A 21896-nucleotide genomic window follows, 5' to 3' on the forward strand; every position below is an offset into this window, starting at 1 on the left:
TGTAACTCTCACTCTCCTGCTCTAGGATGCTCTGCAGCTCACAGGCTCAAGGACTGGCCATAATGACAGAGCAGGCCCAACCTACTCTGGGGTCCTCAGTTTTTCTCTGCCCTCTATAGAGTCTGTCCACAAAGTTTCCCATAAAATTATGGGCAGATCCTGCTGTCTGGCCTTGCAGAAGTTGGGAGTCTGAGAACCTGAATGAGAATCCACACGTTTGTGCCACTGCCACTAGATTTATTAAGGTTGCCAACACATCCACTAAGAGGGCCATCAAGAAAGCCCCAGCCGCACCTGGCCTGGTGTCTGAACAGGGGACCATACCTCCTGCCTAGGGAGCTCCGTTAGGGAGAGCCCAAAGTCAGACACGTTTTAAGGACTAGACAGTTCAGTGTGGGAAGAGAAGCAGGAAGCTGGGGGTACAGGGAAGCGGGTAGGAGCAGGAACAAAATTTGCATCTAGACAGAATTGAACAAAACAAAAAACCCAAAAATGTTCTCATCGCTGCTGGGTCCAATGCTCCTTAGCCAGACATCTCCTCCCGCTGCTCCTTGTTCCTGCGCACCTCAGCGGCATGCAGCTCCTGTGAAGAGAGGTGAAGACCTGAGGAGCAGCCAAGGGTAAGGGTGTCCCTAGGAACTTCCAGATAAATATACATATATAGTCGGCAGGCATCACCGCACTCCAGGAGCGCTGGAGCCACAGTGTTTAGGGATCAGACCAAGGGACTGGGCATCTGACCTCCAGCGTAAACAAGTTCCATTCCCTCTTGGAGCTGAGCCCCGTGGGGATACAAATTCCTTCAGAGCACTTCATAATTAATTTAACTACATATTACTGTGATTGCTAAATATGTCTCACTAGGACCAGATTCTGGGCCCTATTCCAACGCTGAGGGAAGTGCTCAACTAAAAAAAAAAAAAAAAAAAAAAGCTGTAAAGACATTATTAGGACCCCCTTCTTCACGCCTGGAGCCTGCCCAGCAGTGATCATGCCCCCAGCCCTGCGCCCACCTTCTCACGCAGCCGCTCGCGCAGGGCTGCAAGGTGAGCCTCGCGTATCTCCTTGCTCAGCTCCATCTTGTAGTTGAGCTTCTCCTCCGCCAGGCGGCTAAAGTTATTATTTTCTTCCAGCGCCTTGTGCAGCACCTCACGCTCATGCTCACGCCGCTCTGCCAGCTGCTTCAGCACCTGAGCCTCCTGCGTCTGCGCAGAGCCAGGAGTTAGTAAGCAGCGACTGAGACCCCTTCCTGAGCCAGGCCTTCATTCTCTGGTGCCCAACCGCTAGACAAACCCTGCGTGCTTCACCTGCCAGGACATGGACCTAGCTCCATCTAATACCCATCAATCACTCTTCCCTCCGTCCCTGGGACTAGTTTCTGTGAGCTTAGGGACTTTACACTATCCTGCATCCAATCCGCCTGGGACTTCTGGGGCCTTTGCACTGAAAATTCTGCTTGCCAGGAGGCCCCTCCAGAGCCAGGTGAACCGCAGTGGCTTGCTTTGTGCTACCCTTAGCCACAGTCTCCTTGTTGGACTAAGAACTCCTGAGCCCACAAATGTTGAAGAAGCAGGGTAAATTCTGAACCTTGAGCTGTGGTGGCTTCTCCAGACCTCTCCAGACAACTCCCTGTTGAGCACTGAGCAGGTATAGATGCAGCTAGGGCAGCTAAGTTCCCAGCTCCCCACTATTGCTCAGCAAAGAAATGTGTGCACAGGGATCTGGGAAGGGACATTGTGGTGCTACACTGCCCTACCCTGCTGGGGAAAGGAATGTCTGATGACTGCTGGGAAAATGGATAATGAAGAGAGCAGGGATCCTTAGGGTGATTAGCTCCTGGCCTAGGCTGCCTCCTGAATGATGCTGGGGACCCATGGGTACATCAGTTTTCAAGATAAACTTGTTGATCCTGGGCCCTTCTGTGCATGGATTAAGTAATTTCTCCGGTTCAGTGGTCCACTTTGCCTCTGGGATCTCAATCCTAGAACAAATCTTGTTCTCTGTGTTTCAGTTATAAAGGGGCTAGTGTGAGGAGGGGCTGGGAGCCCCATTCATACCTCCCAGGGCCCGCTGAACTACCTAACCAACCCAACTAAGGATCTTCGAATGTGAGACCTTTTCTTCTCACTCCTCTGCCTTGAAAGTGTGCTAGCCTCCGCTTTATATCCCCAAGGCTCCTCCTGGGGGAACACAACCTGACCTCCCTCTGCCATGATCAAAGTTGAGGTCCCCCTCAAGAATGTGGTTCCTGATGTCCTATGTATGTCACCATCTCAGCACCATCCTTCTCTCTCTCATCCCAATTGCTCAGCAGCAAGTCCTGCACTCCCCAACCCAATGTCCTGGTCAAGCAAAGGGCCTGGTCATCAGTGCCACGTGTATGTGGAGAGTCCTTGCCTTCCTCCGCTCCTCAGCTGCCTCCAGCCGCTTCTGCAGCTCCTCCAAGGAAGCATCCTTCCTCTTGGGGGGAGAGGAGAGCACAGGGCTCTCTGGAGATAGGTCAGAAGGAGACTTGAGGATGACCTCGAAGCTCTGGCCAGAGGCTCGCTTGTCCAGCTGTTTCACTTCCATATCTGCAGGGAAGACCAGATGGGGACTTAATGAGGCCTAGCCAGAGGATATAGGCAGTATGAGAGGCCTTCTCCCAGCACACATCTTAGCAAGGATTGAGAAAGGGGTGCAGTTGCTCAGGTAGTACTCTTGGGCATGGGTCCCTCCTCCCAGAACGACTCTCTGCAGCAGCCAGACAGGCCACAGTATTACCAGGGGTCAGAAGAAACAAGAGAAGTAAGGTGGTCATGCCCTAGCTGAGCAGGGCTAGCAGCTGTGTGGATACACTCACCCCCATACTGGTAGATGGTGTTGGGGTGGGGCTGTGAGTAGAAGCAGGAGCAGATGAGAGACAGCACAGACAACTCCTTCATCTTCTCCTTGTAGGCTGTGGATATGAAGTCAAGATGAGCAGATACTATGACCATCCTGACATTTCTGTGTCTTCCTTTTCTACATTGCTCTTTATCTATGTGCATATTTGTTTTTTGTTTTGTTTTGTTTTGAGACAGGATCTCATGGAGTCCAGACTGGCCTTAAACTCACTATGTAGCCAAGAATGACCTTGAACTCTTTATCCTTTTTCTTCCACCTCCCAAAAGCTGGATGTATAGTTGTGCACCACCATGCCTCTGTTTTGAGACAGTCTTGTTATATAGCCCACGCTGGTCTGGAACTCATTACGTATACCAAGCTGGTTTTTTAACTCATGTTCCTTGCCTGGCCTGTCTCTGTCTCTTATATTTTTTGTATGTTTCTCTCTTCCTTCTGTGGTCTGAATGTTCTCTTCCATGTCAGGAGGTGAGCAGGTCATAAAGGTGTAAATTGGAGTAAAGCCTTGCCTGAAATAAGAAAATCAAAACAGTTTTGGGTTTTGTTTTGTGCAGACTCTTGAATGAGATTAATGACCTTACTGCACAGTATCCTTAGTAATTCTTCAGCTCTTCTAACGTGTGAGGTCACAAGGACACACCTTCACTAGACAAGCAAACCTAGTGATGCCTTGACCTGGAGCTTTTAGTCTATAGAGAGATAAATTTCTACTTCTTAGAAGAAACATCCAGTCTAAAGTTATTTTTTTCTGATTAGTCTGAACAAACTATAACACTTCTGTCAGGGTCTCTGTCCTTCTGTCTTTTTTACTTAATCACTATTCTTGTGTCTTTTTCCTTTTGGAACTTTGCTTGCTTGTTTTGTTTTTCTTTTTTTAAACAGGGTTTTGCTCCAGTCCAGGCTGGCATTCAGCTCCCAATAATCTTCCTGCCTCAGCTTCCTGTGTTAAGATTACAAATGTGCCAGGCAGTGGTGGCACACGTCTTTAATCCCAGCACTTGAGAGACAGAGGCAGGCAGATCTCTGTGAGTTCAAGGCCAGCCTGGTGTACAGAGCGAGTTCCAGGATAGGCTCCAAAGCTACACAGAGAAACCCTCTTGAAAAAAAAAAAAAGACTACAAATGTAAGTCACTGCACCCAGCTTCTTTGGGTCTTTCTGTATCTCTGGTTACAGGTGTTCAAACTATTTATTTCTCTGAGCATCTATTTCTGTGATTACTTGTAACTTTGTATCTTTGGTTTACAGGGTCTCACTATGTAGTCTTGGCTTGCCTAGGACTCCCTATGTAGATCAGGTGAGCCTCAAATTCACAGAAGTCTGCCTATCTCTGCTACGAGATTCTCATGACCAGGAAAAGTACAAATGTAGGGAACCCTTCCTGTAGCCCTCCCTTTCATTCCTGCCTCCCTCTCTTCTTCCCTTTTTTCCTCCCCAAAGACTGGATCTTGTTATATTGCTCAAAATGGCCTTGAACGCTTTGGTTCAAGTGATCCTCCTGCCCGCAACTCCCAAATAGCTGAGACTTCCACCTGTAGGGCATTTGTCTCTGGCTTGTAAACTTAGCTGTAAACTTGTATCTCAGACACCACCTCCACATCATTTACCACTTTGAGGTGAATCTTTGGTCTCTCCAGACATCCACTCACTGCCCTTTCAGGTAGGCTTGGAGCCCACGTTCCACCAAGGAAAAAGACAAAGGAGATGTCCACTCAGCCCTTCAAACCCACTGCTTCCTTCCAGTTCAAGTGCCAACCATCCAGTGCCCCTGCTACCCAACCAGAAAGGGAGGCAAGCCTGATGCTATGACCCTGACCCCAGATGGAAAAAAAAAAAGACACTCACCTTTTTTGTTTGTTTTGTTTTGTTTGTTTGTGTGTGTTGTTGTTTGTTTGCTTGTTTTTGTTTGGTTTGGGTTTTGGGTTTTTGAGACATCGTTTTCCTGTGTAGCTTTAGGTGTCCTGGAACTCGATCTGTAGACCAGGCTGGCCTTGAACTCACAGAGATCTGCCTCCTGAGTGTTGGGAATAAAGGCATGCACCACCACCACTACCTGGAGAGACACTTACTTTTAAAATGTAAGTAATCTTACTGTTGTGAGACCATTCACTTGTGAACCAGCTCCTTGGAGACTACTGTCTTGGTAAAGTTCAACAGTCCTGCAAGCCCAGTATAGTTACTCCATTCCACAGGGCAATACTAGGTCTTAGTTTACTGGTATGACATTAGTAACATTCATTGAAATGCAATTCTAGATTATCACTGTTCTTCCCTCCATCCTAGCAATTCCCAAAGTCTGGTAGGCTATGAGACTCAGACCTAGGTCTCTAGATAGACACAGGAAAAAGAGGAGGAGGAGGAAGAGGAGGGGGAAAGAAGAAGGCTGCTTCCATGTCGATTATCTACTAGCACCCTTTGAGGGAACAGACAAGAGGAACCTGGACAAGCATTTAGATAGACCAGAAACATTCTGATCAAGTTTTACCCAATAATTTTTAAAAATTGAGTTGGGTCAGGCAGTGGCACATGCCTTTAATCCCAGTACTAGGGAGGGAGAGGCAGGTGGACCTATGAGTTCAAGGCTAGCCTGGTCTACAGGGTGAGTTCCAGGACAGCCAGGACTACACAGAAAAACCCTGTCTGGGGGGCGGGATGAGTTGGCATAGAATTAAATATATGGGGTAGAAGTGGTCAAAACTTTCATGGTAAGTTTTGTCCTCCCACAACAAGCACAGAGAATGCTGTTTTGATTTAAATTTTCTGATAACTCAGATTTATTTGGAAGCAGCATGGAGCCCAAAAGGCAGCAGAGAGGGCAGAAAGGAACTCGAGTGGGCAAGTCAAGGCTAGTCATTGTCTTAAGAAGAATTTGGGAAAGAAAGGAGATAGAGGCAAGAAGAGGCAGGCCTCAAAGGGGACTTCATGCTTTTTATTTTTATTTTATTTTATATGTATGGGTGCATTTTTTCCCTCCATGTACATCTGTACACCACATTTGTGCTTGGTGTCCATGGAGGTCAGAAGAGTGTGGTCAGACTGGAGTTACAGAGGTTTGTGAGCCACCACCATGTGTGTGCTGAGAATCAAACCTGGGTCCTCTGAAAGATCAGCCAGTGCTCTTAAGCTCTGAGTCATCTCTCCAGCCCCTTGCTTTGTTTTTTCTTCTCTTCTCCTTTCTACTCCCTCCCTCCTTTTTTCCTTTCCTACTTTCTTCCTTTCTCCTTTCTGTTTTTTTTTGTTTGTTTTTAAGACAAGGTGCCGGTGGTGGTGGCACACACCTTTAATCCCAGCACTCTAGAGGCAGAGCCAGGCGGATCTCTGTGAGTTTGAGGCCAGTCTGGTCTACTGAGCAAGTTCCAAGACAGGCACCAAAACTACACAGAGAAACCCTGTCTTGGAAAAGAAGCAGAAGAAGAAGAAGAAGAAGAAGAAGAAGAAGAAGAAGAAGAAGAAGGTATAATGTAGCCTAGGCTAACTTTGAACTCACTATGTATTGAAGCCTGGCGAACTCCTGATCATCTTGCCTCCACCTCCTGAGTGTGCTGTGCTTAGCCAAGTTTTGTTTTTTCATAAACAACATCTACTCATGGATTTGTGCTATGAAAAGGTTAATCCAGCAAAGGAGGTAGAGGGGCATGCTCCAGATCATGTGATAAGGAGCTAGAGAATTTGAGAGATTAACAGCAACAAGTTAGTAGATATCTTGTGCATCTAGAAGATGTCAGTCTTGTGCTAAGGAGACAGGAGGGCAGGAGTAAGAAGAGGGTCTTGGCTAGGGCAGGACAGACCTGGACCTGGGAGAGGCCAGAGAGGAGTTTTGTTCTTGTCAAGTCTGACGAGACTAGCACCCACCCCCCTGCCAGTCCTAGTGTTTCATATTATCACTTCTCATCTTGTATCCAAACCCCTGATAGGCTGTCCTCAAAGGTCAGGCCGGGAACTTGGGGCCTGACAGTTGTTCAAAGGCCATTTCTGCTTGAGCCTGAAACATTCACAGGGAAAGGACGGCAAGTTCATAGCAGATAGCATCAAGTTTAAGAACCAGTACTAGGAGGCTGTCTTCTAGATAACTATCACTTCATCATGGGGAAGGCTGGCAGGGATTCAGGGAGCAGTACCAGCCTGGGCAGGTGTGAGCATCTGGAGAGAAGGGTAGGGTGCTATCCACCTGAGTCAGAGATCCCTGAAGTCAAAGCTCGAAAAATAAGGGTTCAACTGGCAAGTGAGGTACCATATGTTGTAGCTGCAGTCAGGGGCACAGTGTCTGGTGGTCATGGACATTCCTTGGTATGGTTTCTCTCAGTCTGATAGACAATGAGGAACTTTCTTCCCATAAGACAGATCTTCAAGGAGCAAATAGAAAAGTGACCATAGGCAGGGCCTGCTCTATGATCTGGCTGCAGAAAAGTGAGCATGTTGGGGAGGACAGGACAACTGGTGAGGAACTGGTACTTAGAGACAATAAGCAAAAGGAAGACCTTACCTGTGGCTGATGGGCGAGGTCTGGCTATAGCACAAAGCTGAAGTTGTGTCCATGTTTTTGGAGCTTAAAGGGTCTTTTACACACCTGCCCCCCCCCCCCAGGATGATACTGAAATTCTCTGAGCGTGAAGGGTGGGATCAGGGCGGGACCGCATGATGGGTGGAGTTTGTACCAAGGGCCAAAGCCAAGGAGTGGGAGAACCACGCATTGACCTATTTGACCGACGAGATCAGCCTCCTGGGCTGAGGGAAGGAAAGACAGCAAGAGCTTGTGGTTCTTAGAGGAAACCAAGGTCAGGGGGTGGGAGGTCATGGGTCTTGCAGTCTCAAGCGCCCAGAAAAAAAGACGAAGCCTTGCTGGGGCTGGGGACTGGGCGGGGCATCCAGTGTGGGAGGGGCTGTCCAGCTTTAGGTTCTCAGGTCAGGAAAGGAGCCACAGCAACCACCCCGAGCCTAGTATCCTCTTGGTGTCCTCCCCTCCGCCTGCTTTCGACCCTCTATGCAGTCTGAGGTGTAGAAGACTCCCTACGAAAGCAGACCTCACCACACCCCAGAAAGGTTTGGAAATTCAACAGCCTCTCCTTCACTTACACCCAGTGGCGCAAAGGGCGGAGATTTTTCTGGCTGGAGCAGGTGGCCCTAACGTCGCAGAAGGTGGTCCCCAGTTGCAGCGGTCACAGAGGGAAATCGAGGTGGAGAAGCCTCCCTTGTTGCAGGCTCAAGCCTCCCTCTGAGAGCTGTTGAGAGGTCCTCTCCTGTGTTCCCGAGCCCCTCCCCCACTTCTCAGGGACCGAGGTCCAGGCTTCTGCGGAAGGTCCCACCTCCCCCTCAACTCCCCAAGAAGACTCAATGGCATTGAAATCCAAGGTTTCTGGAGCCTTAGAGGACCTCCTAGCTCCACTGCAGACACTTTTATGTGTCTGCAAGCAAGAATCCGCAGAGCCACTCTGCCGCAGTCACACCTTGGCCCCGCACCCCGGCGCCCGAAGGGGCAATGCGCCCGGGAGCCCGACTTCACGCAGTGATGCCTAGAGCGCGGCTGCTGCCCCGCGTCGACTGCGGCTCCTCCCGCACTTGAGTCCCCTCCCGCTCTTGAGGGCTCCGGACCCCACGTTCTTGCACAGCCCAGTCTCGCCATGCAAAGGTTCAACATAGGAAAACGGAGTCAGTAACTTGTTCCTGCATCAGGCAAGGCCTCTGCTTAGACAATGGCCTCTGCTCAGACCCACCGCGGTCCCACGATCCCACCCCCAAGCCCCCGAGCCCTACCGGATACGGTGCTGGCCATGGTGCTGGCGGTGGCTGGGGCTGCGGAGGCCGGAGGGATACGGGCGGCGTCTGGGAGCTGCAGTCGGCGAATGCTGCAATGCTGTGGAGGGGAGGGAGGAAGGGCGGGTGCGGCAGGAGGGGGAGGGAGAGAGGGATGGATGGAGGGAGAGGGGGTGGAAGGAAGGGGAGGGGAGAGGAAGAAAGAGAGGAAAGGGAGAGAGAGAGAGAGAGAGAGAGAGAGAGAGAGAGGGAGGGAGGGAGAAAGAGAACAACTGAGGGTAACAACTATCAAAGGAAAGACAGTGGGAGGGGATGGAGGGAGAGAAGAGCAAAGGATGTAGCAAGAGGCCTGTGTTTCATCTGCAGGCAACCGTGGATGACACTTCTGTAATATGGCTTTGTGTGTTTTGGAGGATATGGAGACAAGACTCATTCCCCAGAACAGGCAAGGAAGGAACAAGGCTAATGTGGACCTGTTCCATAGTCAGGGTAGGCGACAGAGGCTGCTGGAGGCTGGATGACCACTTAGCCCCTTGTCTGTGCCGAAAGGAAGGGATTCCCTGGTTTGCAAGGGGTGATACTGGCCTGCAAGAATGTCTGAGGTAACTCTGTGTCCAGGGAATGAGCAGGTTCTGGTTAAATAAAGAGAATGATGAGGCTTATGATTTGATGTGACTTCAAGTCAGGTTCTAGCACCAGCTTTGACATTCTCTATTTGATGGATAAACAATATCTAGCCTCTCTGGGCCTTTGCTTCTTTGGTGTAAGATGAAGCCAAAATGCCAGACCCCAGAAGATGGAAAAGAGAAGATGTGCCAGAGCTGAGTGTATACATGTAGTTTTGTTCTAGTTTCATTTCTGCGGTGATAAAATTCTCTGGTCAAGGGCTGGGTGTGGTTGTGCGTGCCCTTAGTTCCAGCACTTGAGAGGTAGGATCTCTGAGTTTCAGGCTAGCCAAGGCTGCATAGTGAGACCTGAGGGGGAAAAATAAGCTCTGGCAAAATGCAACATAGGAGGAGGATTTATTTCAGCTTGCAGGTTACAGTCTATCATTGAGGGTTTCGAGGCCAGAACTTGAAATCAGGTCTGCTTGCTATTCCATAAAGGATTACCTCTGACCAAGAAACCCAGTCACTTTTAAGGAAATGCAGCAGGGACAATGGAGAAATGCTGCTTTCTGGCCCACAAGCAGGCTTATATTTAGCTAGCTTTCTTTTTTTCTTTTTTTAACTTTCTTTTTATTTATTCTTAGTGTCTTTCACATCATGCCTTCCAATCCCACCCATCTCCCTCCCCTACCCAAATAAAACAAAATAAAATTTAAGAGAAAAAAAGGAAGGAAAAAATCTCGTCACGGAAGCTACAGTGCAGCACAGTGAGTCACACAGTAAACTCCTTTATCCAAACATTTTTACATGCAGGCGTTCATTGCAAAGAGTCACTGGTCTGGTTTGAGGCCCCTGGTCTCTGCTACACCATCAACACTGGGCCCTCACTGGGTCTCTTCCTGGGCATCCCTTTGCTGCCCTGTTTCGTGGAGATCCTGCAGCCCTGGGTCTGAAGGACCAACCTGACACCACCCCACCCATCTTCCCCCCACCCCGTCCTTCAGCAGATCACAGATGGGGTGGATGTTGGGGTGAGCCAGCACATAACCCTGGTTCTGGGCCTGGGTAGCCAGCTCTTCCTGTCCTCACCACCAGGGTGCGCTCTCCAGCATTTCCCTGGCTAGCTCACCCCTAGCAGCACTGAGCAAGGAGTGTGGTCAGTTCTCTGGCTTTCCCGTCCTCCCGTCTCCCACACCTACACCTTCAGGGCCAGCTCTATGGTGTTGCCCAGGCTTTCCCGAGTGCTGCAGCTGATGAGGGGCAGGGACAGCTCCCCCGCTCTTACAACCTCAGGGCCAGCTCTTCCACCTGTCTCGTGTTGAAGGAAGGGGGGCATCTCTCCCCCACCAATGCTACCACATGACAGATGAGTAATAGGGACAGCTCTCCCAAACTAACAACATCTGGGCTGGCTGATCCACACCTCTGCCAACAGGGTCAGCTCTACTGTGCTGCTCAGGTGAGGTGCAGGGTACACTCCCCTGAGTGTTGCAGCTGGTAAGGGGGAGGGTCAGCTCCTTCACCCACCACAGGTGGCAGGGTCAAGAGGGGAAGGGCATCTTCCCCTCATCCTCACTACCACCACCACATAGGGGGATGTGGCCAGCTATCCCATTCTCACACCCTCAGGGCTATCTCACCCATACCTCTGCCAACAGGGTCAGTTCTACTGTGCTGCCCAGGCAGGAAGCAGGGCCCAATTTCCTGAGTGCTGCAGCTGGTAAGGGAGAGGGTCAGCTCAATCATCTGTCACAGGTGCTAAGGGGTGAGGGGTAAGGGGGGCATCTCTCTCCTACCCACACCACCAGATGGGATGACAGACAGACGAGTATTAGGGGCAGCTCTCCTATGCTCACAACTTTCTGGCTGGCTAATCCACACCTCTGTCAACAGGTTGGCTCTATTGTTCTGGCTAGGTGAGGTGCAGGACCTGCTCTTCCTAGTGTTGCAGCTGGTTTGGGAGGGGCAGGGACAGCTCTCTCACTCTTATAACCTTAGGGTCATTAGCTAGCTTTTTTTTTTTTTTTTTTTTTTTTTTAGTCCTCAATGTCCTGGAACTCACTTTGCAGACCAGGCTGCCCCTGAACTCAGAGCTCTGCCTGCCTCTGTCTCCTGAGTGCTGGGATCAAAGGCATGCACCACCACCACCCAGCTAGTTTTCTTATATAGTTCAAGACAACCTACCTGGAGATGGTCTTGCCCACAGTCAGCAATTAACAATCAAGACAGTCCCCCAAAGAAATGCACACAGGCAAATCTTGACTCAGGCAATCCCAAATTGAAATTCCCTTCTCCTGTGACTCCAGGTTGCATCAAGTTGACAGTCAGGGCTGACTAGGACAAGTGAGGAACCTGGTTTGCCTTTCCTGAGGAGAAAGCCTGATATCCAAATGGAGTATCTCATCTACATTTGAGATGGAGCCATTGAAGCCAAGAGAAAAAAGATTGTTTCACAAGCATTTAACACATATGGCTAGGAATAAAACTCTGAGAATACTCCATGACTTGAAGGCAGATGAGACAGGTCAGAAAGGCAAAAGTCTGTGGTAAATCTGAGAACCAGGTACATATGGAGCCAGCCCAGTAGGGTTCCACACAATCTTGCACCTAGTATATATACCTGGGCCTGAGCCTATGGATCTGACAGTCATGATTAAATTGCATTGTATGGAACAGAATACCTTCAAAGGGAATATCCAGTGGATTTGTATAGCTTGGAGTTCCCCTCTTTTATCTAAAGACCTCCTCTCTCTCTCTCTCTCTCTCTCTCTCTCTCTCTCTCTCTCTCTCTGTCTCTCTCTCTCTCTCTGTCTCTATTTCTGTGTGTGTGTGTGTGTGTGTGCCTGTGTGCACTTGTGTACAGATACCCATAGAGGCCAGAGAAGGCATCAAATCATCTGAAGTTGTGGTTGTGATCTGTCCAGTGTGGATGCTTGGAACCAAACTCTGGTCTTCTTTAAGAGCAACAAGTGCTCTTGACTACTGAACCATCTCTCCAACCTTAACAGGAGTACTTTCAAATCAGGGAAGACAGTTCTCATTATGGAGTCAAGTAGCAAAGATATGAAAACTGTTTCCATCTTGTAGTAAGCAAGACCTTAGAACCAAAATCACCGGAAGCAAATGCTGCCAACATGAATAACCTGGATATAGGTTTGCCTTCAGACTCTCCAGACAGAAGTCTAGGCCTTACACATGAGGCCTAGAACAGGGCTTTGGTGTGAGTTAGAGTCAGGTCTCAGCACCAGCTCTGGCATTCTCTATTTAACATTCTCTATTGGAGGGAGAGTTTCTGACCTCTCTGAGCTTCTACATCTTCATGTAAGATGAAGCTATGATGCCAGACCCCAAAAGATGGAGGAGAGTGTACTAGAGATTGTCTTGAGCTGTTTACTTGTGGTACTTCGTTATGTAGAAACACCAAGCTCTCTAGGCGCTGGTGGCACACACCTTTAATCCCAGCACTTGGAATCTCTGTGAGTTCAAGGCCAACCTGGTCTACAAAGCAAGTTCCAAGACAACTAGGACTGTTACACAGAGAAACCATGTCTTGTAAAAAGAAAAGAAAGGAAAAGACAAGAAAAGAAATACCAAGCTCATTCACACACAGAAAGCACAGTTTTTCTGTGTGCACACTATCATTGGAATTCTGCTTTGGAAGGGACTTGGAAGAAGGGAGAAACTCACAGATTTATTCCCAACAGTGGCCTTGATCCTAATGGAAACTACCATGTCTTCTAGATTAGTTAATGCACCTACACCTGGGTATTGTAGTATCCTTTAGATGGACTCAGATACAGAAGCTGAAACTCAGTTGCTGAGATGAAGAGAAATAACCCTCTCGACCTTCCAGTCTTCTCTTGCAGATAGAAGAGCACACACCAAGGCAGGTTCACAGGACTGTATTGCCACAATCTCACCTTGGGCGTGCCTTCTCATGAACTTCTATCTTTGTCTGAACCCCACAGACCAGCTGTGTTGTTTGTTCCTGGCACAGTGTCAGGCACAAGTAAGGAAAATACTATGTACAGTCAGTCAGCATATTAATATATATATATATATATATATATATATATATATATATATATATATATCTCAGTATAGTGCCATGTTTGGGAGCAGACCTTGAGTGCTCACCAAGGTCAACTGAAGAAAGTTCATGAGCTGCTGCTTTTGGGATGTTACTTACGAACTAAGAGTTTACAGATCAGAACTCTTTACTGATCTGAATAACTGTGGACCTCTAGGAGGAGTTCTGCATCTCAGAGGATATTCAGTCATTCAACAGCACCTTTAAAACACCTGTTATGTGCCGAAGCTTAGAATACATCAGACAAAAGAGGACAGGAGAGGTGTACCAGAGTTCTGGTACTTGGCAGCTGCTGGGAATGAGGAGGCGCCTGGAGACAGATGCAGGTGGATCCACTCAGTTAGTTATTTCCAATCTCCTAGACCTCAAGGCAGGCATCAGTATACTCCTGAACAGAGTGAGAGTGTTTAGATTAACTTATCTTTACTCTGTTCTTATGAGTCTCTTTGAGCTTTTTACTCTCTGGAAGGTTTGTTATGTCCCAGTCACCTTTCAGAGTCCCAGAGCCAGCAACATGGCCTTTCTCATACTATCCCCAGAACAGTCTTTGTGGAAGCCTTTTCTGGCCTCTAGCCAAGGGAGCACCTTCACTATTATTTCCTTTCTTTATATTTATCACAATCTTATATGTGGTTGATTTACATCTACCCTGTGATTGAGAGTATTTTGTCCACAGAGAACCCCTTGGTGTCTGCCAAAGCAGACACTAAATCCAAGTTTATTGACTTGGTTGAGATTCCTTAGCATCCTGTGTGAGACTTGCTATATCCTGCTTCAGTTTACCCCCACATCTCTCAGGTTAGATTCAGGAGAATAGCTTTCACATGATTTGTTACTAGAGTTGTTAGAATCAGAGCATGGGCTCTGGCAGCCCTAACATTATGTGCTTAACAACTGGTTCTAAATACATCAATTAAGTAGACAATGCAATAGTAAAAGCAGAAAAAGATTTCTTCAATGTGGCAACATTAAGCAGAGGAACAATGATCTCTCAGGTGATCTTCAGGGTTCTGACATAAGGTTTAGGTTTATTTAGAGGACAAGAGGTATGATTAAAAAGCAGTCTTGGGCCGGGCAGTGGTGGCGCACGCCTTTAATCCCAGCACTCGGGAGGCAGAGCCAGGCGGATCTCTGTGAGTTCGAGGCCAGCCTGGGCTACCAAGTGAGTTCCAGGAAAAGGCGCAAAGCTACACAGAAAAACCCTGTCTCGAACCCCCCCCCCCAAAAAAAAAGCAGTCTTGGGTCCTAGCCATCATTGTCTCTGGCTTCAGTCTCTCAGGCAGAGTGGTCTGACAAGTTGGCATAACTGTGTAAAATCTCTTTCCCTAAGACAAGTCCCTTCTTCAGCTGATACCACTTCATTCTTTTCATTCCTTTCCTAGGAAATTCCAATTTCTTGGTGGTCCATTGTTTAAATAATCTGATAGTCAAAGGGAATATCAGAAGGATCTCTTTAGAATGTATTCATTCCTGCCAGAATGGTTTCATTGGAAGCTGTTCATGCTGCCTCAAAGTAACTATCTATATGCTGTGGAGCTAGACTTGCCTTGCTATGAACCCAGGCGGCACATGAATCAGTTCAGGCCTCAGCTCCACTAGTATCCCAGGAAGTTTTGTCTGTGCTTGGTGCCCATCCCAGTGTGTATGGCCTCCCTAATCAACAATTTCCCAGTGACAGCTGAGGGTCTGAAAGACTGAAACAAGTGTCTACTGGCAGTGTATAGATGTGTCATGGTGTTCTGTAAGTATGTTCTTACATGCATGAGTATGGGCATATCTGTGGGAAACTACCTGGGTATTAAAGAGAGCCAAAGAAAAGCCCTAAAACAAGTGTCTACTGGCAGTGGACAACCACTGAAACATCAATTTTTTTTTCTGGTGCCTTTTGGCACATATTAGGGTTGCCAGAAACAAACATCTCTGATGTCGGGACTGCCCTCAAGGACATGCTGCTATCTCTTCCCTGGAGCTCCTGGTTGACTGTCAACTAGTGCTAGGTGATGGAGTTTTAGAGTACTCCCTGACTGTTGGGAGTGGGGTGGAGGATGACTGGAAAATAAGCTAGACCCAGTGTGAGAGAGAAGGTAGTGAGGACTCACAAGATACAGCCACTTATGGATTTTATATAAAAGCGACAGACTTATACTCCAGCTGTGAAAAGATGCCTCTTGTGAGGCGAGGTCAGTAACCATGAGAAAGCTAGGATCTGTGCAGTTCTGTGGATAATGGTGGTGGCCTGGCCAAGTGAGCTAGTAGACGACAGAAGATCGAGCTCACGATGCAGAAGTGGGAGACGAGCGAGATTCTAGACAACTGCAAGTGCTCCGGCTAGAATACAGAGATGCGGCTAGGTCCACCGCGCGAAATTCGCGCGCGGGCGTCTAGAGGCGGGAGAAGCTGCGGGCCCAGAGGTTGGGGAACGGTTTCCGCCCGGATAGCAAAGCAGAGGACCGGAAGGGAGGAGGCGGAAGTGCAGTGATTAGCTGCAATCCTCGAATCAGCCCGCGAAGTTCTAATCAGCCGACTGCGGACGACACTGGATAGGCGTCCTCACGGTTGTTTGATCTCTCGAGACCCGGATTCTGAAAGGCACCCCCACCGAGACAAGTGAGCTGGGAGTCACTCAGGCCCTGCCACTGGCAGTTTTATCTGAGCAGTCTTTGGAAGGAGGTCTTAGACCACGCTAGCGCCGGTTCTGGAGCGGCCGCGGTGCATTCTGGGGCGGGGGGGGGGCTCTTCCTCCCGGTAGAGTCTAGCTAGAGGCGCCTACACTTGGCTATCTCTAAGGCGGAGGATATACACTCACTCGCCTGTCAGTCCCATCTTAGAGTGCACCCGGAGGTCTGGAGAACATGAATGACTTGCCAAGGGCTGCACGGCTTTACATACCATGATTCTGTTTTGTCACCCCCCCACCCCTCCCCCGGCCTTGAGACAGGGTGTCTACATAGCCCTGGCTATCCTGGCATTCTATGTAGACCAGGCTGGAAACCCTCCCGAGTGCTGGGATCAAAGGCATGTGCCACCACACCTGGCCTGTCTCGCTACTTCATCTGCACTTGGGTGTCCATCTGGACTGAATGGCGAACAGGCCCAACCTTAAGAGCTTCAGAGGCAGGAGGTATTCCATGCTTCAGTGTGCTGGCCCAGGCCACGAGGGATGTTGCCAGGATCTTAGTCGCAGACTTCTTGTGAAGAGTTTCGGGTAGAGTTGTAGACTGCTTGTTCTTATTCATGTGCCTGTTGTTTTGATAAATAGTTTGTTTTGATAAATAGATTTTTTTTTTCAGAGTAGGTTTGAATTGTGTGAGTCAGGAGATCATCCAGCTGTTATCTTTACTTCTCCAAGCGCCTTTGAATTTTTTTTTTTTTTTTTTTTTTTAATATACAGGATCTCTGCATAGCCCTGGTTTTCCTGGAACTCACTATGTAGACCAGGCTGGCTTGGAACTCACAGAGATGCCCCTGCCTCTGCCTTCCAAGTGCTGGGATTAAAGGCGTGTGACACCATGACCTTTTGATAAGAAATAACAGGCTTTCTGACCTTCACAGGAATAACTTCCTAAAATGATTGGTTGTAGCTTGTGGCTACAAAGGCTTGTCTTTTCCTTGTCTGTGTTGTAGGGAATTCCTGCAGAGAGAAAACTGGTGCCACATGTTGCCATCACTTACCTGGAGTGGCTGAAACCCTGAGATGTTCAGAGGGATTTGTCTGACAGACCCAAACAGCCTGCATCTTGGCCCAACACTGTGTCCTCTTGAATATAGGCTGATATGCCCAGGGTAGTCCTGAATGGTGTGACAGTGGATTTCCCTTTCCAGCCCTACCAATGTCAACAGGAGTACATGACCAAGGTGCTAGAATGTCTCCAGAAGGTAAAGCTACAGAGCCCAAGACATTTCTTGTAGGGAGGGGACAATGAGGGTGTACCTTCAGCAGACCCCTATTATACCTCTACCCTCATCCATTCCAGAAAGGCTCTGTCTGCATTTTTTGGTCACTAGAGCTTCTGGTTATGTTAAGGGAGATTATAATAAGTAAACAAAAGAGATAATTCCAGGTAGTGATAGCTTTGAGAATGTTTTGGTGCCCTTTCTGAGTAGATGGTGTTTGTGCTGAGTCCAGTGGATAGGAGTGACTATCATTTAGGGTCTGGAGGAGTGTTACTTAGAGGGTGGGAAAACCCAGCTCTCCCTGTGGGAAAAAAAAAAAGATTTTTCTTTTTTTCTTTTTTTTTTTTTGAGGCAGGGTCTAATGGTCCTGGATAAGCCAGGCTAGCCTCCAAGTCACAGAGATCTGTGTGTCTCTGCCTTTGGAGTGCTGGGATTAAAGGCATGTATCACTATGGTTGACTTTTTTTGTTTGAGACATAAAAAAAAAATCTTTCACTATTAGGAGTGTGTGGGGAAGATGACTTTCACTGAGTTTCTTGAGGTGCCATCTTGTATTCTAATCACTTTTTCCTCAAATGTCTTGCTCAGGTTCCCATCTGATATCTGGAATATAGGGCATCAAATTCTGTTTGGGTAGGGTGAATGGCTGGACCCAGAATTGCAGAACAGGTTCCTATTTTGAGACTTGACACCTAATTAGTCATCTAACTATTTATATTAGGCTGAAATATGCTGTCAGATTTTGAGTAATACTCTGAAATTATTTTGCTAATGAGGGCAGGTTTTTTTTTTTTTTTTTTTTTTTTTTGTATGCTTCTTGGTTTTCTGAGACAGGGTCTCTTTACATAGCCCTGGCTGTTCTACAGCTTACTATGTAAGCTGGTCTCAAACTTACAGAGATCCACTTGCCTCTGCCTCCCCTCTGCCTAGAAGGCAGAGGCAAGGAATTAAAGGTGTGTACCACCACACTTGGCTAATGAGGGCAGGCTTAACCTATGGCTTTTAGGTCGAAAGTGGGAAATGTCACAAACTAATTTATGTCCTCTGGGTGTGGGCTGGGCACCTAAGAGTCATCTTACTTTTCCCCATTTCTCCACATACCCTACTTTTCCTCTCCTTGTTGCTAACTCCATTTAGGGAGTGAATGGCATCCTAGAGAGCCCCACAGGCACTGGGAAGACGCTCTGCCTCCTCTGCACTACATTGGCCTGGCAGGAACATCTCCGTGATGCTGTTTCTTCCCTAAAGATTGCTGAGAGAGTTCAAGGTGAACTCTTTGCCAGTCGGTCTTTGTCATCCTGGAATACTGCTGCTACCAGTGGAGACCCGATAGGTGACTTTTTTTTTTTGTTTTTTTCGAGACAGGGTTTCTCTGTGTAGCTTTGCACCTTTCCTGGAACTCTGTAGCCCAGGCTGGCCTCGAACTCACAGAGATCCACCTGGCTCTGCCTCCCAAGTGCTGGGATTAAAGGTGTGTGCCACTCCCACCAGCTCTGATAGGTGACTCTTATCCCCCATCTCTCCTGGCCTCCTGTGTGGATGATAGGGAAGGGATAGAGCCTGGGATAGGGCCAGTTCACTTAGGCTTCCACGGCCTCTGAAACAGAATTTAAGAAAGGAGAATTTTGTATCATCCATACTCACCATTCTGAGTATATACCTGGGGCCAGAGCTTTTTTCCTGGAATTAGGGTACCACAGCAACCCACAATGTCTACTGTCAGATTTGTGGATGCCTGCAAGGCTGAGTTAACTCAGTGCTGCATATATAAACACACATGAAGATATTGCCTCACAGCTACCCCCTTTCGTTATGTTCGTGCAGCTTGCTACACAGACATCCCAAAGATCATCTATGCTTCTAGAACGCACTCACAGCTAACTCAGGTCATCAGTGAGCTTCGGAATACTTCCTACCGGTATGTCAGCATATTCACACCTCCAGAGATGATCTGCATAATGATCTTGGTTTGGAGCTGTTTCTATAGCCAACTGAGTGTATGTGTGTAGTATATTGGAGATGAAGACTGACTGGGTTTTGAAATACTTACTTGTGAGAAAGTATCTTTGAACATTGAACTTATGGCTGTCCTTGTTCTTGAACTCTGGGCTTCTTACAGGGCTGTCATGTTGCCTGTGGTTAGGGTCAGCTTTGGCTCCTCAAGGCAGCTTTGTTCATGATGGAAGAAGAATGTGCCTTTTGACAAAGTCCAACTGAGTCTTGATATCTTGCTATGGCTCCCGTGTGAAAGAATTTGTACAATAGGTTGCTCTGTCCAGTTTTTCTTGCCTTACCTACCACATTTTAACCTTTTTGTTTCCTTTGTTCCCTAAGTTTTCTGTGTGCTCCCATGTGTCTCAAGACAGCTCATGCTGCTGGGCCACATTGTAATCTGCATGTTCTGAGGCAGCTCCTTCTTGACTCTTCCATTCTTTCATTTGTCAGGCCCAAGGTGTGTGTGCTGGGCTCCCGGGAGCAGCTGTGTATTCACCCTGAAGTGAAGAAGCAGGAGAGTAACCACATGCAGGTGGGCTTTGGGGCACTCAGTCTCTCCATGATTCTACTAGTTGGGTGGTGTCTGGATCTTAGAATCCAGAATTGTGCTCCAACAGATACTAATCCTGACCACTGTGCTCCCTGCTGGGCTGGTTCAGGGCTTAGAGAACACAGGGAAGATAGACATAGGGAAGTTGCTGGTGAGGGCTGAGGGCCACACGTGGACCATTTCTTAGCCATTCCAGGTGAGCACTCTATCTTTCCTCTTACAGATCCATTTATGCCGCAAGAAGGTAGCAAGTCGCTCCTGCCATTTCTACAACAATGTAGAAGGTAAGACCAACTTCTTAAAGCTGTTCCTGCTGCCTGTTGTCAGAGTATGAGTGAGGCTTGTGCAGCCTTTTAGAGTTTAGTAGCACCACAACCTATCTAGTTTACCCTGTGGGACAGAGTATGGCTATGTACCTGGGTAATCCCTTTCGGACGTGAGGGGTTGCCTGCATTGGTATTATATGGAGAAGAGCTCATGTAGTCCAGGAACCCTCACTCAGGAATGGCTGTCATCATCAGGTGACCTGTTCAAACAAAATTGATATTGAGTACCTGCTTTCCCTCTGGGAGCCTAGTCTTTGCCTGACAGAGGTGGCCTTTGACCAGTCTCCCGAAGAACTAGGATACTGAGTCTTCTATAGGTTGTTCAGTTGACAATATGAGAGTTGAACTTACCTTTCTTCCCCTGGGTTTGTCCCTTCCCTCTTTTTCATTTTCTGGCTTGTGACAAGACAAGCTTCTTACGCTGTTTTCTGTAACCTGAGGGGTCATACATCTACATAACTGGCTGCATGGCCGAGGGCTTCAGCCTCTACAGGATTAGAGTTCCTTTTATTTCTTGCCAAAGTGTTGAGGCTGAGATTCCCACATTAAGTAGGAGGGCTCAGGTGATGTGGCTCTGGAGCACTTTTAAGGCTTTGATGATCTGAGGGCTACTGTCTTCTTTGATGCTTATTGAGTGCCCAGGGCACTAGAACTGAGGCCTTTGAATCTGTTGCTGGTCTAGCCAGAAGCCTGAGCTCAGGGGAGAGGGTCTCCCATCACTCAGCATCTTTGTTCTGAGCTTTTTGGAGAGATAAGATATGACATGATTCTGTGGTGAGCACCTCAGCTTTGGTCCTTCCTGCTTGCTTTGTTTTTTGGTTTGATGTCACCGAAGACTCTTAGTTGTCTCAATATGTGATTGTCTAGGCCTGAGATACGGATGTGTATCTGTGCCAGCCCTCAGGTTTCTGATCTGGATACTGTGAGTCTGGGCCTGGTGACCATTTTGGAAATTCTCCATGATCAGAGTTGTCATTACCTGTCCTTGTTAGCTTCCTAGAGGGAGGACCTCCTGGAAGTCCTCAAGCCTATATATCAGGGATCTGTGGGAAACAGGAAGATATGTACAGACAATACCAAGCATTTCTGCAGTGCCCTGCTTATGGATAGTCTCTGGCCACTGCTCCTGTATCCTGGTGGGAGACTACTGACTAACCTAAGTAAGTTCTTCCATGGGTGTTGAGTTTCCTGGGTGGTCTTCTTTTCTTCTTTTCTTCCTTTTCTTTTTCTTTCTTTCTTTCTTTCTTTCTTTCTTTCTTTCTTTCTTTCTTTCTTTCTTTCTTCTCCTCCTCCTCCTCCTCCTCTTCCTCCTTTTTTTAATGTGTATGATGTTTTGCTTTCATGTGTGTCTGTGTATCACTTGAGTGCCTGGTGTCTGCAAAGGTAAGAAGAGGGCATTGGATCCCCTGAATTGGAGTTACTGACAGTTGTGAGCCACCACGTAGGTACTGGAAATCAAACCTGGAACTGCTGGATAGCAGCCAGTTCTTTTAACTGCTGAGCCGTCTATCCAGCATGCACCCCCCCCCTTTTTTTTAAAGAGTATGTGTATGTCAGTGTACATATGCACACATGAGTGTGGGTATCTATCCAGATGTGGGCATTACATCCTCTGGAGCTGGAGTTAGAGGTGGTTGTGAACTGATTGATCTCAGTGGGTATTGGGATCCAAACTGATACTTATAGTAGCAGCAAATGCTCTTAACCTTCAAATCATCTTAACAGTTCCTCTCTTTTTCTATTTTGACAGCATCTCAAATAGCTAAGGCTGGCTTTGAACTTGCTTTGTAGCCAAGGATGA

General features: G+C 47.9%; 2 protein-coding genes across 3 annotated transcripts in view; one reads left to right on the top strand and one right to left on the bottom strand.

The window, feature by feature from the left end:
• Positions 1-299: 299 nt before the first annotated feature.
• On the bottom strand, positions 300-8651 carry Stmn3 (stathmin 3). Its single transcript, XM_059259836.1, has 5 exons — positions 8633-8651; positions 2843-2938; positions 2398-2573; positions 1014-1205; positions 300-583 (listed from the first exon to the last, which is right to left on the bottom strand). The coding sequence occupies exons 1-5, from the start codon at positions 8649-8651 to the stop codon at positions 524-526; spliced, it is 543 nt and encodes a 180-aa protein (XP_059115819.1). The 3' UTR covers positions 300-523.
• A 7135-nt stretch (positions 8652-15786) lies between these two features.
• Positions 15787-21896, top strand: part of Rtel1 (regulator of telomere elongation helicase 1) — a 33961-nt gene continuing 27851 nt past the window's right edge. For both annotated transcript variants that reach the window (XM_059262139.1, XM_059262140.1), the window contains exons 1-6: positions 15787-15937; positions 16955-17206; positions 18362-18557; positions 19049-19142; positions 19670-19751; positions 19993-20053. In XM_059262139.1, the coding sequence (XP_059118122.1) occupies positions 17105-17206; positions 18362-18557; positions 19049-19142; positions 19670-19751; positions 19993-20053 (535 nt within the window). In that variant the 5' untranslated portion in view covers positions 15787-15937; positions 16955-17104. The remainder of the gene's footprint in view (positions 15938-16954; positions 17207-18361; positions 18558-19048; positions 19143-19669; positions 19752-19992; positions 20054-21896) is intronic.

This window comes from Peromyscus eremicus, chromosome 4 (genome assembly GCF_949786415.1).
Source record: "Peromyscus eremicus chromosome 4, PerEre_H2_v1, whole genome shotgun sequence".
In the NCBI taxonomy this organism is placed as follows: Eukaryota; Metazoa; Chordata; class Mammalia; order Rodentia; family Cricetidae; genus Peromyscus; species Peromyscus eremicus.